The sequence below is a fragment of the Myotis brandtii genome, unplaced genomic scaffold (genome assembly GCF_000412655.1).
Source record: "Myotis brandtii unplaced genomic scaffold, ASM41265v1 scaffold560, whole genome shotgun sequence".
NCBI lineage: Eukaryota > Metazoa > Chordata > Mammalia > Chiroptera > Vespertilionidae > Myotis > Myotis brandtii.
The window spans coordinates 590,944-608,178 of NW_005370081.1; the positions used below are offsets into that span (position 1 = coordinate 590,944).

Below are 17,235 nucleotides of genomic sequence, written 5' to 3' on the forward strand. Positions count from 1 at the left end.
GCCTCAAGATTGCTTTGCCTAAGGTCACCGCTGGGCCCATAGTCCAAAACAAATGACCTCAGCCATCGGGCTAAGAACCAGGCCCACCCTGTGGGGACCGGTAGTACCGTAAGAAAGGCCTGCAGCCCCCATGAAAATGCATTCCCAGTTCTCCAACACAGCTAAGAAGAGTAACTAGGATCTCATAGGTAGGTAGCAGTTTCTCAAAGTGGGGCCCTGGACCAGCAGGCAGCATCACCTGGGAACTTGTGAGAAATGCAGACTTTGTAGGTGGAGCTCACTGTTGTGTTGAACAAGCCCTCCAGGTGGTTCTGGTGCCCTGCAATTTGGGAGCCAGTGGGGCCCAGCATGGAAGGAGCAGCTCACTGGGCCAGCAGGTGTGATTGTTAAGGGGCCTACAGGTTTTGTCACACTCTCTGCAAACCACAGCAGCCACTGACTAGCAAGAGTGGCTGATATCACGGCAGATCCGTGTCGCTCCTGGGCAGTTTAATTGGCATGGGGCACGGCAGAGGGGTCTGTATTCACAGCGGCCTGGCTTCTAGGCCTGTTTCCTCCTTTTACCTCTGATCTGCAAGTCGCTTACCCTTGCTGAGCTCCAGGCCTCATCTTAGGAGCAGCATGGTGCTGCCTCACTTGCCTGATTCCCCCTCCTGGATCAGGTGAGCTCCTGAGGTCCCTCCTTGTTTCTGGAACAATGGTTCCTGCCAGGTTCCCTTGAGGGATGAACCGGAGGTTGGAGAATGAGAGTGTAGCCTGGGGCCGATTGGGGGGGTGGGCTGCCACAAGAGCTTCGCAGGTTGGGCTGGGAGATGGGCTCTGGCCCCCTGCTGGATGGATGGTGATAAGGGCACTGGAAGATGGAGACAGAGAGAGAGGTGGGAGTGAAGCTTAGGTGAAAGGGGTTTTCAGGGAAGCCCACGGCTCGTGGGTGGAGAGTCCTATGGTGTGGGTGTGGGTGTGGGTGTGGGTGTGGGTGGGCCTGAGCTGGAGGCCCTGGCAGGTAGATGGTAAACTGGTTGCCACAGTCCAGACTGATGCAATTTCTCCTGCAGGGGCCTGGCTTGTGGCTTGTGGCTTCCCGACAAGTTTCTGGTTAGGCTGGTGGGAGCTCCCGGCAGAGCCTGAGCGGTTTTTTTCTTCCTTTCAGATTTGACCATGAGCTACCCAGGCTACCCCCCGCCCGCAGGCGGCTACCCTCCAGTTGCACCAGGTAAGCGTGTGTGTGGGGAGGGGAGGAATAAGATTGTCCCCCACAGTGTAGCCAGGTGGGGTGGCGGCTGGAGGAGGGCAGGGAACCTGAGGCAGGAGAGCCTGGGTTTGAAGCTGCCTCTGGGAGGCCAGGACCAGGTCTCGTGACTTGTTAGCTGATAGCGGTGGGCAAAGGCTTCTCCTGGCTGCGTTGTCTCCTTTGCAAATGGCTTCACGGATCTCTTCCCCACTGGGCTGTCCCAGATGCTAACAAGAGAGCCAGCTAAAGCGTCTGGCTTGGTGTCCTCGGCACTGTCAGGTGACTTGTCACTTCTGTGCTCCGGGCGCAGGGTCCTGCAGTGCAGGGTCCCCCTGCGGGGTTCGGGAGGGGGGGCGGTGAAGGCGGTCTTTGAGGGACAGGTGTCCTGCGACTGCACCAGCCACAGTGCTGCTCTGCATACCTAGAGGTCATCTTCTCTGGCCTGGCCCCCAGGGTAGAAGGGAAACATGAGGGCTCCTGGGACAAGGGGGGAGAAGGGACCATTCCAGGCTGGTCATCCTGCAATGGCCTCAGCTGTGATGCCCCTCATCCCTGGGCACATTCATTTCTCTAGAGCTGAGGCTCTGGAGTTTGAGCACTGAGGGCCCCACAGGCCATTTGGACTCACCCCCCTCATCACCTGGTGAAGGTCAGGCCTCAGCCGCTGGCTCATCGGTGGAGCTGGGCCATTGCACTCCGAGCAAGCCCTTGTCCTGATTTGCCAGCGCTGGCCTGAGTCCCTCTCTAGTAGGAATCCTATCGTCTGAGCAGCAGGAGAGCAGGCAGGTGACTCGGGAAGGCTCTGTCCTGAGTGTCTGCAGCGCAAAAGCCAAACTGGAGGCCCCAGGGCCCTTTTGCTGCCAAGAACAGAAATGCATCTAACAGGCCAGCAGCCGGCATGATGACGCCAGCTGAGCTGCGTGCTGCTTGTCAGTGACAGCGGTACCATAGCGCCCTGGGCACCCAGTTAGGCCCTGCATGGGCATTAACGGCCTCAGCATGGCAATTTGAAACAAACACTAGTTATTATCCCCCCTTGTCCCCAGAGGAAACGGAACTTCGGTGGTGGGTGCCCCGCCCCAGGACACAGTCCCTGGTTCTGCTGGTTCCAGAGCTGGGCTTTTCACTGATGTCCCCCACTGTCCCCACAAGGACGGTGTCTGTGTTTAACGTGACTCAGGCCCATCTGCTTTCCTCCTCCAACCTGCTCCTCCCTGCCTCTTGCAGACTTGAGATAGCAAACAGTCACAATGGCAGCCTCCCCTTCCACCATGCGTTTGCATCTCCCTGGATTCTCAGTGCTCCCTGAGCTCCTGCTGTCGTGGACTCAGCACATTGTCCTAAAATGACCTGTCCTTGTGTCTGCACTCTTGCTCTACGATGGGGAGCCTGGGGTGGGGGTCGGGGGCAGATCTGCCCTTGAACTCCTGCATCCTGAGGACCCCACAGAGGGCTTGGGAGTGTTGCTGAACCACCCCTTCCCTCCCTGGACGGAGAGGAAGGCCCTCTCTTCCCTTCCTCCGGCAGTGGGACTGGGCTAGACTTGCTTGCCTGGGGGTTCTGTGTGGTCTGTAGTGCTGTCTCCGAGACCCTGCGTGGCCTGCCCCTGGGCCACCTGGGAGCTTGCCGTCTCTGCCTTTCCCTGTTGGGGGGCTGACCAGGGGCTAACGGGCTTGGTGTTGCTTTCAGGTGGCGGTGCCTGGGGAGGTGCTGGCTACCCCCAGCCCAACATGCCCCCTATTGGGCTGGATAACGTGGCCAACTATGCAGGGCAGTTCAACCAGGACTACCTCTCGGGAATGGTGAGTCCATCCCTTCTGCTGGGCTGCCCTAGGCCCACTCCTGCATGGCCAGGGCGTGAGGCTCCTGGCTTCCAGGGTGTCAGGGGGGCTGTGTGTTACCGTGGATGCTGAGTGTACTGAGGGGCATCTTAGGACATAGGGGTTTTTGTCAGGGCTCTCACCTGCTCACCGTCCCTCTCTGCCTCTACATCTGCCCAGCTGTAAAAGCAGGGAGGGCAATGCACTGGACACACAGTCTGTTAGGTCCTTTCCGGCTCTTCGGGGTTGGGTAGGGTGGTGCCTTTTTCAAATGTGTTGAGTGCCTTTTGTATGAGCTCAGAATAGGGCTGACAGGGAGGTGAGGGTGGGTATGTGTATGTGCGTGCATGTGCTGTGTACAAATGTCCATCTTTGTGTGTATGTGTGAGTGTGAGTGTGAGTGTGTGTATGTATGTGTGGGTGGCTGTTCCGCTTGGGCCTCGGAGTGGGTTCCTGGTAACATGCTACTTTTCCTTGTTGATTTGCTTTTAAAATCGTATACTTTGTAATCTAAGCAAATGTATGCTCCATGTAAATAGTGTAACCAGTGGGCAATCTAATATGTGCCAGGCCCATCCTGGGTACTGGAATATGTGGATGAAACACACCACAGCCTTAGCCCTGGAGTACTGATTACCACTGGGAAGAGATGGGCAGTTGCCATGGTAACCATGAGGTGCTAGAGCCAGTGTGGGGGCTTTGGGCACAAGAGCAGGTGGCGGTCAGCAGTGCAGGTGGGGTGGTGGGACGGTGTCAGGTGCTCGGGCTCCGAGGGCAGCGCCGGGGGCCTGCAGGCTCAGGGCGGAAAGGGAGGAGGGAGGGCTCCCTCTCCCCCTGACAGGGGGCTGGTTGGACTTTGTCCCCTGGGTGTTTCCGTGTGGTCTGCAGGGTTGTCCTGGGCCCTGCTTGGCCTCCTCGTTAGTCTTAGGCCCTTCTCTGCTTTGTGGACTTTCAGGCAGCCAACATGTCCGGGACGTTCGGAGGAGCCAACGTGCCAAACCTGTACCCTGGCGCCCCTGGGGCCCCTGGGGGCGGTTACCCTCCTCTGCCCCCTGGGGGTTTTGGGCAGCCCCCTTCCACCCAGCAGCCTGTTCCTCCGTATGGAATGTACCCGCCCCCTGGCGGAAACCCGCCCTCTGGGATGCCTTCATACCCGGCATACCCAGGGGCCCCTGTGCCAGGCCAGCCCATGCCGCCTCCCGGACAGCAGCCCCCAGGAGCCTACCCTGGGCAGCCGCCAATGACCTACCCTGGGCAGTCACCAATGCCGCCTCCTGGGCAGCACCAGCAGCCGGTGCCAAGCTACCCAGCATATCAAGGGTCCGGGACCATCACCCCTGCCGTGCCCCCATCTCAGGTGAGTGCCAGCCCTGTGCTACCCTCAGTCCCAGCCTGGCTCCAAAGGCCCAAGACGCGTGGCCCAGTGTCCTGCCAGCGAGGCCAGGAGGGTGTGGCTGGGGGGTGTGGGTGGACAGGCCAGGGCTCAGTCCTCCCCCTGTAACTTCTTGTCTTAATCCTCACCCGAGGCTAATGTTCCATCGATTTTAGAGTGGAAGAGAGAGGAAAAGACAGAGAAATATCGTTGTGAGAGAAACAACACATCGATTGGTTGCCTTCTGCACGTGCCCCAACCAGGGCTGGGGAGGAGCCTGCAACCGAGGAACATGCCCTTGGTCTTGTCTTAATCCTCACCCGAGGCTATTGTTCCATCAGTTTTAGAGAGTGGAAGAGAGAGGAAAAGACAGAGAGAAATATTGTTGTGAGAGAAACAACACATCGATTGGTTGCCTCCTGCACGTGCCCCAACCAGGGCTGGGAAGGAGCCTGCAACCGAGGAACATGCCCTTGACCGGAATCGAACCCGGGACCCTTCGGTCCCCAGGCTGATGCTCTATCCACTGAGCCAACACGACTAGGGCTGTAACTACTTCTTGTTTTAACAGAGTGTCACTTTTTCAGACTCCCCAACTCTGGTTTGAATTCCTGAAGAGCAGGGAGCTACCCTGTCTCCTGGTTTGGTTAGATGTTCTGAGTGCGAGTTGGTGTGAATGTCCCGGGTGCTCTTCATTCCTCTGTGTTGTTTACTTACTGCCTGGGTTTTATGCCCAACAGCTCTGAGTCTTCAGCTCCTGGATGGGCCCCCACCTCCCATCCCACTCACTTGAGAGGATTTGTAAAACCTCCGTGTATGGAACATGGTTGGCCCTTCCTTCAGAGTTGCTCTTGGCTCCTCTGGGAGAGCAGTTTGTGTTTGCAGAGCCTAGAGTTCATTGTCATGGTTACATGGCCAACCCAGCAAAGTGCAATGCTAGTGCTATGTGCTTGATGACTATTTTCAGATGGGGGTCCCCTCTCTTCCCTGCCCCTCACATTCCCCCACCCCTGCCCTGCCCTCCTCCCTCCCTCCCTCCCTTCCTCCCTTCCACCTCATCTCTTCTCTTGAGTTTATCTCCTTAACTCTGAGTTTATCTCCTTAACTGTTAAAATCAGTCTGCATTAGCCACAGAAGATAGCCCACCATGAGACGGCTGAGGCAGGGAAATTCAAGTGTGCTGGGAGCACGGCTGCCAGTGTCAGGAAGAAGTGAGGCGGCAGCAGGTTGTAGAGTCTAGAAGAGGTGCCAGGAGCTGGTGCTGATCCAGGAGGTAGTCAGGCTGCTGGACCATCGTGAAGGGTGGGCACCAGCATCCCCCCAGAGGAGTCACCTTTTTCTGGTTTGCACAGAGGTGCTCCGTGGACCAGCCATTAGATGATGCTTTGGTGGTAAGGCATCGAGGAGAAGCCAGTGCTCCTGTGCCCGAGGCCTCCCCTTCAGCAGGAGCCCAGGCCAGCCCCCAGGACCTGGGTGTAGGGCCGATTTTCAGCTGGAGATGGGCTCCTAGCCACGGGAGCCAGGCAGAGCGTCAGTACCAGGACGCAGGACAGATAATGGCCACATAGGACCACTCAGTGGGTTCCTCTGTGCTGTTAATTGTGAGCTCCTTCAGCTACCCCACCTTTCAGAGAACAGGTCATTCCCAGAGTCGGGTGGGCAGTCGCACCTGGGGATGCAGCCTCTTACCTAAGTCTGTTTGTCCCAGCAGTTTGGGAAGCGAGGTACCATCACCGATGCTCCTGGCTTTGACCCCTTGCGCGACGCTGAAGTTCTGCGGAAGGCTATGAAAGGCTTTGGTGAGCAGTCTCAATGGCTCAAATGCTCACCCACCCCCATCCCCCAAGCAGTTACCCAGTGGCTCTGTGGGCTGGGGTTGCGGGGTCAAGGCAGCCTGGCCCTAGTGGTAGTGGAGAGAAGATGGATGTGGGGGTGCGTTGGGGTGCCCAGAAGAAGGGGAGGAGCCACGCCTAGGGAGTCTCCAGCTGCAGAGCATCCCACGACCTCCAGCCCTGCCCACTCCCACCTCTTCTTCCTCCAGGGACTGACGAGCAGGCTATCATCGACTGCCTGGGGAGTCGCTCCAACAAGCAGCGGCAGCAGATCCTCCTGTCCTTCAAGACAGCGTATGGGAAGGTGAGATTCAGAGAACAGGTCATTCCCAGAGTCGGGTGGGGCAGTTGCACCTGGGGATGCAGCCTCTTACCTAAGTCTGTTTGTCCCAGCAGTTTGGGAAGCGAGGTACCATCACTGATGCTCCTGGCTTTGACCCCTTGCGAGACGCCGAGGTTCTGCGGAAGGCTATGAAAGGCTTTGGTGAGTGGTCCCAATGGCTCAAATGCTCACCCCCCCCCCACCCCTATCCCCCAAGCAGTTACCCAGTGGCTCTGTGGGCTGGGGTCATGGGGTCAAGGCAGCCTGGCCCTAGTGGTAGTGGAGAGAAGATGGATGTGGGGGTGCATTGGGGTGCCCAGAAGAAGGGGAGGAGCCACGCCTAGGGAGTCTCCAGCTGCAGAGCATCCCACGACCCCCAGCCGTGCCCACTCCCACCTCTTCTTCCTCCAGGGACTGACGAGCAGGCTATCATCGACTGCCTGGGGAGTCGCTCCAACAAGCAGCGGCAGCAGATCCTCCTGTCCTTCAAGACAGCGTATGGGAAGGTGAGGGTGCTGGGGAGGGGCCAGGGAGGCTGGTCCCCCTGAATGAGGCGTCCTCCAGCACAGCCCTGCTCTTCCCTGGAGCAGTGAGGGTGTTCCTGCTGCCCATGCAGCCAGTGGCCTCGGCTGATGGCGCCTTCTAGGGGTGAGCGATGCCCTTAGGGAGAAACTGGAGTCCACGGGGAACGGAGATTTGATGGCAGGCGCCAGAGATCGGGGTTCTCGCCCCAGCACTGCCATGATCACTGAGCCCCTAAGCAAAGTATTCCCTCCCCCTGGCCTGGTCCCCTCCTGGGAACCTGGCTGCTGTCCTGCCCTCTTCATGGCCACCCTGGAGGCTTGGCTGGTAGAAGGGCTTGAAGGAAAAGGCTTTCAGGACTGAACAAATGCAAGGGGCATATTTTGAACTTTGAATCTTTGGAAGGTGAAACCTGGGTAAGTATTGAGTAGACTAGCATCAGTGTGCCAGGGCCCCCGGGGACGGGCTCAGATGCAGCTCCGGTTGCGCAGGGCTGGGCTGGGCTGGGGTGGAGTCGGCTTTTCTGCCAGTGCTCCCTCCTCACATCTGTGAAGTTGTCCCTGTTCGTCACCTGTGGAGTCTCTAAGTAGGGTTGTTGTTTGTTTGAATATCCAATCAGGATCTGATCAAAGATCTGAAATCTGAACTGTCAGGAAACTTCGAGAAGACTATCTTGGCTCTGATGAAGACCCCAATCCTCTTTGATGTTTACGAGATAAAGGAAGCCATCAAGGTGTGTAAGCGTGTGTTTATGTGTGTGTTCACACTGTGGGCACAGCCCAGGGGGGGCCTGGACCACGTGGTGTGTCTTAGCCGCTCAGTAGCTGCTGTTATCATTTTGGCTCCGACAGCCCCTTGGGCTGGACGCAAAGTGCTCTGGAAGGGGACCTCCCGGTGACTCCCCAAGAGGAAAGCCGAGTGCCATTCATTGTCAGGGAACATCCACGTGTCTCCATTTCACGGCATGGCGGGAGCTGGGGCTGTAGAGGGGTATGAGGCACGGGTGGCTCATCCTCATTCGTTAGCAAATGACAGAAGCACCGGAGCACTTGAAGCAGAACAGAGAGGAATCGGTTATGAGCACAGAGAGGAACAGCCTGGCGTGGGGACAGATAGGACAGGGATGTCACGCGCAGGCACCAGGCGGGAGCTCTCGCCGCTGCTTCTGAGTCCACTCTGTGCTTCCGTCTGCTTCCTGCTCCCTCCTGGTCTGCTCGGCGAGGGTCCCTGTCCATTTGCCCACCAGAGGTCCAGCCACAGAAGAGGCCAGCGGCTCCTGAGTCCAGGTTGTGAATGGCTCGGTTTGGTTTAGTGTCTGCCCAGCCTCTCAGTTGTGACCAAGCGGAGAATCCTCTGCATACTGTACACCCCAGGGGATCCCCAGACCCACAGTGGGGATCCCTGTGGATGGCAGGGCAGCCCACAGAGGGGGGCTTTGGGAGGAATCTAACATTTCCTCTGTGGCGGAGAGACAAGGCGGGGAGGCGCAGTGACCTTGCCTGCCCCCAGGAGGAGAGGGAGAGCACTCGGTGTGGAGCTGGAAGGGAGAGGCCTCCCCTGAAACACCCTGTGTGCTTTCTTCTACCGAGGGGTCAGGAGGTAGTTGGGGAGGGCACCTGGGAGTGGCCCCTAGACCCCTGCCCAGCCCCCGCCCCAGCCATTCATGAGGTGGTGGTGGTTGTGGGGTGCTGGAAACAACCAGGTGTGGGGTCAGCTGTCACTGACTAGCTGTGTGTCCTTGAGCATCTGTGAAATGGGACTGTGGCTGCCCATTGTATGGACCGGTGAGCTGCGGCCCAGAGGGTCTGGGTGGCGTGTGTAGTTACACAGCTAGTCAGCAATAGGGCGGGGACTCAGACCGACAGAAGCCAGGCTGGTGCCCTGTCCTTCGCCCTCACTGTCCCTGCCGTCCTCCCTCGTCCTCACTGTTGCTGCCTTTCCCTGGACGTCTGCCGATGCCCACGGTCCATTCTGAGGCTTGTTTTCCCACATGCCCACTCTCAGTTGTTTCTCATCTCACTCATGCGCTGAACTTGGGATAACACATTCTGAGTCCCCATCTCAACCCACTTTGCCTGGGACAAGTCACTACCCCTCTGATTCTCAGGTTCCCGGTGGGTAAAAGGGGGACGAGCCTCCGTGTGGTCCCTCATCATCACGTCGCTGTCACCTGGTACTGCCCTGGGGCTGTGGAGGATGGCATGGCTGCTCTCAGAGGGACAGCAGCACCAGGGGCTCTGTGACTTCTGTTGCTGGGATTTGCACCCTGGGGAGCAGGGCAGTGGCACGGCACCTGCTCTTTCCTGGGTGCCAGTGAGGGAGCGTAACTAACCTGCGGTTTGCTGTACCTTCTGCAGGGGGCTGGCACAGACGAAGCCTGTCTGATCGAGATCCTCGCCTCCCGCAACAACGACCACATCCGGGAACTGAGCAGAGCCTACCAAGCAGGTAGGCTGCCCCAGGCCCCAGGCCCCATGCCCTCCGCAGATCCCGGTGTGATCCAGGCCTGGCCACGCCCTCTCCCAGGGCCTCTGTTTCTTCCTGGATTCTCATCACCTCACTCCCCAGCCACAACCAGCACATGGGGCTTTGGTCCAAGACCCAACCCTGCCTGCTGTTTGCACACAGGACAGGTGACTAAAGGAAGGGAGGGCTGAGGAAACCTCTTGGGCATGGTTTGGGCCAAGCCTGGCGAGAGGCCAGGTCAGCCTGGCGTTCACAACCCCCCAGGGTTTCCCAATGTGTGTCCCTGGAGAGCCACGTGGGCCACCTGTCTCCTCGAGCCCAGGACTCCCGGCCCTTCTCTTGCCAGTGCCCACTGTTGACTGTCTGCAGTGGGCAGCTCTGTCCACCGGGCTACAAGGTGGGCCTTTGTGTGTCCCCCAGAATTCAGAAAGACCCTGGAGGAGGCCATTCGAAGTGACACGTCAGGACACTTCCAGCGGCTCCTCATCTCTCTCTCTCAGGTACCTTTCCCACGCAGCAGAGAGGGGCCTCCCTGGGCAGGGAGGGAAAGGATGGGGAGCGAGGGGCAACTCCAGGGAGTGGCCTGGACCACACAGCCTGTTTCCTTTCAGGGAAACCGGGATGAAAGCACAAATGTGGACATGTCGCTCGTCCAGAGAGATGTCCAGGTGAGTGTGGTGGCCAATCAGGCACCTGCCTGGGCTTCCTGGGCTGGTGGGGGGCCACTTCCTTGCTTCCTGAGGGAGGGGGTCTGGGATGGAACGAGAACTGACAGGAGTGCGTCCCGATGCTGTGGCTTTCAGAGGCCCTGCTGCTCATCAGCGGTGCGGCCTTGAGCAGGTCCCCGCCCGGGGCTTGTTTCCCTGCCTGTAGAGGGAGCTTCCGGGGGGACCGTCAGAGTGGTTGGTAGGTCACGGTTACGAAGGTGGAACTTCGTGTGACCTGGCACTTCTGTTGGTTGCATATGCATGATGTTTGCAAATGGGCAGAGTCCACATTTGCTTGTGAAGCTTTTGAAGGTTTGAGCATTTCCCTGCCTGTAGAGGGAGCTTCCGCGGGGACCGTCAGAGCGGTTGGTAGGTCACGGTTACAAAGTGGAACTTCGTGTGACCTGGCACTTCTGTTGGTTGCATATGCTGGCTAGTATTCCAGCATCAGTGTGCCACGGCCCCCGGGGACGGGCTCAGGTGCAGCTCCGGTTGCGCAGGGCAGGGCTGGGCTGGGGTGGAGAGTCGGCTTTTCTGCCAGTGCTCCCTCCTCACATCTGTGAAGTTGTCCCTGTTCGTCACCTGTGGAGTCTCTAAGTAGGTTGTTGTTTGTTTGAATATCCAATCAGGATCTGATCAAAGATCTGAAATCTGAACTGTCAGGAAACTTCGAGAAGACTAGGAGCGGCCATCCCTCTCCCTCGTCACTGCCCCTTCCACCTTGGCAGGCATCCCCGGCACTGCCGTGGTCTCCCGTCTCCCCCAGCGGTCAGGTTGAAGAGCACCTCTGTGGAGTGCCCTCTTGTTAGGGTCGGAAGAGAGCCACTCTTACAGTCTGGTCCATTTTGCTTTCTGAGACTCAGAAAGGTTGACATTGTGCCCAGAGAAACGTGGAGGCAGAGCCTGGACAAGGGCACAGCTTCTGGCTCTGTTCCTGCAGGGAGCACTGAACCCTGGTCTCAGATGCCCTCTGAGGGTCTGCCGTAACATCCCCCTGCTGGAGACACCCATCCCCATTTCTAGACTCGGACAGTTTCAAAGCTCCGGGCTCTGGTTCTGGCCTCGGTGGGAATATTCCTTTTTCCTGTTTCCTGTGTGGGCGGTTTCCCAGCTGATGCGGGAGTGGCCTCAGTCTCAAGGTCTCGTGCCTGCTGCTCTGCCTTCATGGCCTGGACCTGCTCCTGCCTTCCCTTGACCTGGGGTCTTGGAGCCCCTGATGGCCACCCTCTCCCCTGCATGTTGGTGCCTTTAGATCTAAAAGCTGTTACCTGAGGGCTGGAAGGCTCTTTTGAGCCATCTGTTGCAGGGGTTGCAAATTGGCAAATATTTTGGACTCGCACTTTCAAAAGCTTAACAGGCAAATGCAAATTCTGCCCATTTGCAAACATACTGGCAATGCAACCACAGGGAAGTGCCTCGCATATGAATTCCACATCTGTCACTGACTTATCAGTTGTTGTCATACTTATCTCACATGTTCCTCTGAAAAACTGGGAACTTCACTTAGAAATCAGCATCTGGCTGCTCGTGTGCAGTGGGCCTGGCAGAGTGAGCCTGCATTGCTCGGTCACCGGACTCGGCTGGTGCTGAGAAGTAGCCGCCCTCTGTGGTTAGCCTTGGTCCCCACCTCTCTCTGGCCCTGTATCCTCAGGTGACCTAGCTGGCCCTTTGGGCTTTTGGGTTTGGGACCCCAAACCTAATCCAACGTTCATATTGTAGAGATGAGGAAACGAGGCTCTGAGAGGGCCAGTGGCCTGCCGAGAGCCTCACAGCAAGTTGGCTGTGAGCGAGGACTTGGGCCCAGGCCCCTCGTTCTTTTATCCTGGGTGCTGCTGCGCCCTTGGTTGGGTTAAAGCAGTTCCTGCCCCATCCTGGCTCCCGTCAGCCTCGGTTCTCCTGGGTCTGAGTCCCCCAGCTTCAGGATCCGTGATGTTGCCAGGGAAGGGACGTGCGGATGGTGTCCCGTTCTGCACAGTGAATGGAGCACAGCAGGGGCACTGGCCCTGTTCCCTTCCCCTCTGGGCCTGCGGGGCCCGGAGTCTCTGCCCAGCTCCCGGAGGTGGCCTGGACCTGGTGTCTGGGTGAGCCTGCATGGCATGTCCATCTTCCCCTCTGTCTGTCCAGGAACTGTACGCAGCTGGGGAGAACCGCCTGGGAACAGATGAGTCCAAGTTCAATGCAATCCTGTGTGCCCGGAGCCGGGCCCACCTGGTGGCAGGTAAGGCAGTCCCAGACCTCCCGGGGCCAGGTAACCAGGGCAGACAAGGTACAACAGCAGCTCCTCTCTGCATGGGGCTTTCGCCTCCTCGTAGTAACGGGTAAAGGGGGCCAAATATATGGTGACGGAGATGATTTGACTTTGGGTGGTGGGCACACAATGCAATATCAAGGTAAGCCAAGATTTCAGGCAAACAATGAGCAAAACATTTCCCTTCACCTTAAAAGTGGATTACAAATCTATTCCGACATCCTGTCTGGGTCTATGTGACTATGGCCAGGTGATCTCAAACTGAAAAAGAGATTTGGCCCTGGCTGGATAGTTCAGTTGGTTGGAGCATTGTCCCAATGCCCCAAGCTTGCAGGTTCGATCCCTAGTCAGGGCACATGCAAGAATCAGCCAATGGGCTTAGCGGGTGTGGCTCAGTGGTTGAGCGATTGATTCCTGGTCAGGGCACATGCCAGGGTTCTGGGCTCAATCCCCAGTAGGGGACGTGTAGGAGGCAGCCAATCAATGGTTCTTTCTCATCATTGATGTTTCTATCTCTCCCTCTCCCTTCCTTTCTGAAATCAATAAAAATGTATTTTTTTTTTTAAAAGACAGACAAGGAGACAGTACCATCACCCACAGGGCTCAGTTTTGTAGTTATTTTGGGTCAGGGTCCTCTGAAGTCAATAAAAAACATATATATGTATATTTTTTAAAAGAAGTGTTAGAGGTTCTGGGATGGCAAGAGGCCCACTCAGGAGGTGTGACTCCCCATGCCTTCTACCCAGAGCCCTGGTCCCAGCCTTGTTTGCTGAAAGGCTCAACAAGGCCATGAGGGTACGCAACTTCCCCAAGGTGGTGTATGTGAGCCACCCAACTGAGCCACCCGGCCAGGGCAAACTTAATTACCCATTTAAAGGTACCTAGGTCTCTCCAACTACAGCCGCATTCTGAGGTACTGGGGGCTAGCACTTCATATGAATTTAGGGAGGATGACAGAATTCAGCCCACCACGTGTTCCTTCTCTCTTCTCACTAGTTTTCAACGAGTATCAGCGAATGACAGGCCGAGACATTGAGAAGAGCATCTGCCGGGAGATGTCCGGGGACCTGGAGCAGGGCATGCTGGCCGTGGGTAGGTGTCCTGGGCCTGCGTGTCCTCCAGGACTGGCATGCACTGTAAGCTTTCAGGGTGCTCACCATCCTCTGTCGAGGGCAGGCAGAGGAGTGAAAGAACCACAGGACCCAAGATTGCCAAGTCCAGCGGCTACACGTGGGAGGTCGCCCTGCTCCCCCATCACCGCGTGGTTGCGCCCCCAGCCGCCTGGAGGTGTCTTGTTTCTATTTCAAGCGCAGCTCTGGGAAGGGCGTGCAGTGTGGGCATTAGTGGGAGAGCAACCAGCTGCCCTGCTGGGAGAGATGACTCACGTCCTGCCAAGTTTCCTCTAAAAATACATCCCTGCAGGCAGTTGTCAGATGTTTGTGATGGAAACACGTGGTTGCAACAGCAACACCAGCCTCGCTGGAGGAGAGCTGGCCTAGCTCCCAGGCGAGGGTGTGCGCTTGGCAGGCCCGCCCCCTGCCCTCTGAAGCCAGCGCTCCAGGTCCCGCCCCTCAGGGCTGGCCCCTCTTTAAACCCACTTGGGAAACTCATGGTTTGTCCATCTTTTGCTTTGCTTTTCTTGGAGCTTCTGATGGGAGAGGTGACGAACCCTCCTGCTTTTCTGTGTGTCCCCTACGGTAGGCCTCATGGCCTGAGAACTCTGGGGAGACATCCCCCTCGGCCATCCTTTCTCCACGAGGTTCTCGGCATCTCCAGTTTGCCCCTCCCACCTGAGCAGCACCGCGGGGGTCACCCTACACGGCTCCTCGCTCTGCTGGTGCCAGGAAAGAGGCCGGGGTGCTGTTCAGGCCCTGCATGTTTAATCCAAAGAACTGCAGCTGAGACCGTGGCTGATTGAACCTGGAGGAGAAGGGGGAGGAGGTGGCCCCCTGGACTGTTCCCTGCAGAGCGAGTTATGCTGTGTTTCTCTCTTCCAGTGAAATGTCTCAAGAACACCCCTGCCTTCTTTGCTGAAAGGCTCAACAAGGCCATGAGGGTACGCAACTTCCCCGTGGAGGGGCGGGGGGTGGCAGGTCAGCCTCACCTCTGGCTGGGACCAACGCTCCTGGTAGAAGGCATGGGGAGAGCTACCCCTCAGCCAAGAGGACGAGGGCCCCAGGCAGGAGGGCACCAAGGACCCGGGAAGGTGGGGTGGTGAGGCCCGTTGCTCACACCCTCGGTGGACTCTCTAGGGAGCAGGAACAAAGGACCGGACCCTGATTCGCATCATGGTGTCTCGCAGCGAGATTGACCTCCTGGACATCAGAACGGAGTACAAGCGGCTGTACGGCAAGTCGCTGTACCACGACATCACGGTACAGGCCTCAGGGTAGCTGGGCCGCCCGCTGGCCTGCAGGCACCCTGCCCCCTCACTGCCTCCTTTACCTCCCTCAGCTCCCACGGCTCAGCCTCGGCCTCTACCGGGTCTTGTTTGTGGACCTTGTACTCTCTCTCTCAGCTTTTACTTCTTCATCCAGTTGCCCCAAACAGGTCCTCCCTGCTACCACCCCACCCCGCGTCCTCAGCAGTAGGGAGGGCGGTGCAGAGGGCTCGGGTCAGTCCTGTGGCGTGGAGCCCAGCCCTGGCACTGGAGGTCTGTGTGATTGAGCAGCTACCTTAACCCTCAAAACCCATCCCCCATCGAAAGGCAAGGGGCTGTGCTCCCCTGGGAGTGGTGAACTTGAACGAGGTCCCTGTAAGTGACACGCGTACGGGTCTGACAGTCACCGTGTGCGGAGCTGTGTGACAGGCGTACTCCTGTCTGCGTGGCCTGACAGTTAAATTCCGAACTCGCGTGAGCCTTGCAGTCACCATGACCAAGTCCCGATTTCAAACCATTAGCATGTACTATTGGGCGTGTCGCTGGGAGAAGCTAACTCCATTGCCCTGGCTATAACAATGATGCTCTCTGTAGAAGAGAATTAGTAATTAGCCACGAAGTATCATTTTCTGTGCCAGCGGCTGTGGGCATCTGCAAGACCCCACAGGCCTTGCCTTTAAGGAAGGAACTGATTACACATTAGCTAAGCGAGGCTGCACTTTGAAGTCAGTCCTGTGGGCTCAGGGGGAGGAGACAGCAGTGTGAACTGGGTGCCCAGATAATACAGCGCCCCGCACTGTCAGTCTGGCACATTTCCCGAGTGGGACACACCACTGTTACAGTATAAACCCCATCGGGCGCAACACAAATACGCGGGGAAGTGGCACCATTAGTTAGCCCTGGGCGGTGGTGTGTCTGACTCTTTAAAATTTGTGTGGGTTTATTTTTCAGATTTTGACTTTGACATTGGGGTGATTGTAGCTTTCTGTTTTTTTAAGGGGGCTGGGGGAGGCCAACTGCGTGGTCAAGGCCCTAGTTGCCGAGTGGGGGAGTCTTGGCCACTCTGGCACCTGCGTGGCAGGGCACTTCCCTGGGATGGGCCTGCCGCTCTGTAAGGGCACTTGGGGCAGAAGAAAATGAGGAGCCAGGAGGCCCAGACTGGCCACGTCTCCCTCGACTGATGCACCCATTTCTCTGACAGGGGGACACTTCGGGGGATTACCGGAAGATTCTGCTGAAGATCTGTGGTGGCAACGACTGAACAGTGACCAGTGGCTCACTCTGTCCACCTGCCAGCAACAGTGATGCTAGGACAAGGCCAAAAGAATGTCTGTCTCTTTCTACCAAACCCACAAAATAGCCCCCAACCCCAGTGCCAACAACCCATGGATCCTCGGCCCTGTCCCCCACTCACCCCTCCTGACGGTGCCCACCCGCCCCTCCTGGTCATGCCCACCCGCCCCTCCTGGTCATGCCCACGGGCCTGGTTGGCCTGGACGCTCAGGACGCCGTCTCCTTCCCTCCACCCGCCTCACAGCCTCTTGCTGCTAAAGTAGATGTTTTATCTCTGACTCATGCAGCCATTCCCCTTTGCTTGTAGCTGAGACACTCGGCTTCATTTTAGTCACATGATTTTAATGTTTTTTGGAGGCATTTTTTATAGTCATTGCCAGACAGGTGCGTCTACTCCGCTGCCACACATTTCGGGTGCGAGCGGTCGGGGGGCAGTGCCATGTCCTCACTGAGGAGGAAAAGGGAGGACCTTTCAGGGCAATCTTTGAATCTGGTGAGGATGTGTCATGAGCTTTGTTATTGCCAAACTCACTGCTTTTTAGAGAAGAAAAAACAAAAACAAAAAAGCCAGAAAGTCATCTGTTCCTTCTTCATGTAAAAGCAGGGAACAGAGCCAGCCCCCTGTTATAGGGCTCTTTGTAATGGAGAATGTGCCTTACACCTGGATGCTGATGGCCAAACGCTGTTTCTAAATTAAAGCCAGCCAGCTCTGGAACATTCTGGAAACGTTCCCCTGGTGCCAGCCTCTTTTCTTCTGCTTCGTGATTCTGCCCTGTCCCCAGGGGTTCCAACCTTATTAGCCAGTGAAATGTATGTGGCTTTACACAGAAGCTTGTGCTCAGGAACCTGGGCATGAGCAGTTCACAGGGACCCAGGTTGTAAGGATGCTTCTGAAATCCACGCGGGGCCCAGGCACTGAGAAGGCGCGGAGATTTGGGTCACATGAGAGCGGGGGGAGGGGGGGTTGCTCAGGTCCGAAAGGAGGGACACGGGAAGGAGCCTGTGCGTGCCTCCTGGGCAGGCCTTACTGTCAGGTTCCCTG

The 17,235-nt window shown here is 57.4% G+C and overlaps 1 protein-coding gene across 2 annotated transcripts; it reads left to right on the forward strand.

Annotated features, from left to right (window-relative positions):
- The first annotated feature begins 1,150 nt into the window (after positions 1-1,150).
- ANXA11 (annexin A11) lies at positions 1,151-16,923 on the forward strand. Of its 2 annotated transcripts, none has more exons than XM_005878447.2 (14): positions 1,151-1,213; positions 2,921-3,033; positions 4,007-4,408; positions 6,135-6,222; positions 6,465-6,559; positions 7,719-7,832; positions 9,457-9,547; positions 9,986-10,065; positions 10,177-10,233; positions 12,397-12,490; positions 13,517-13,612; positions 14,518-14,576; positions 14,773-14,895; positions 16,102-16,923. In XM_005878447.2, the coding sequence occupies exons 1-14, from the start codon at positions 1,159-1,161 to the stop codon at positions 16,159-16,161; spliced, it is 1,527 nt and encodes a 508-aa protein (XP_005878509.1). In that variant the 5' UTR covers positions 1,151-1,158; the 3' UTR covers positions 16,162-16,923. The 2 variants fall into 2 exon arrangements, with proteins under 2 accessions (XP_005878509.1, XP_005878511.1); XM_005878449.2 differs by lacking the exons at positions 6,135-6,222; positions 6,465-6,559 and adding exons at positions 6,652-6,739; positions 6,989-7,083.
- The last annotated feature ends 312 nt before the right edge of the window (positions 16,924-17,235 follow it).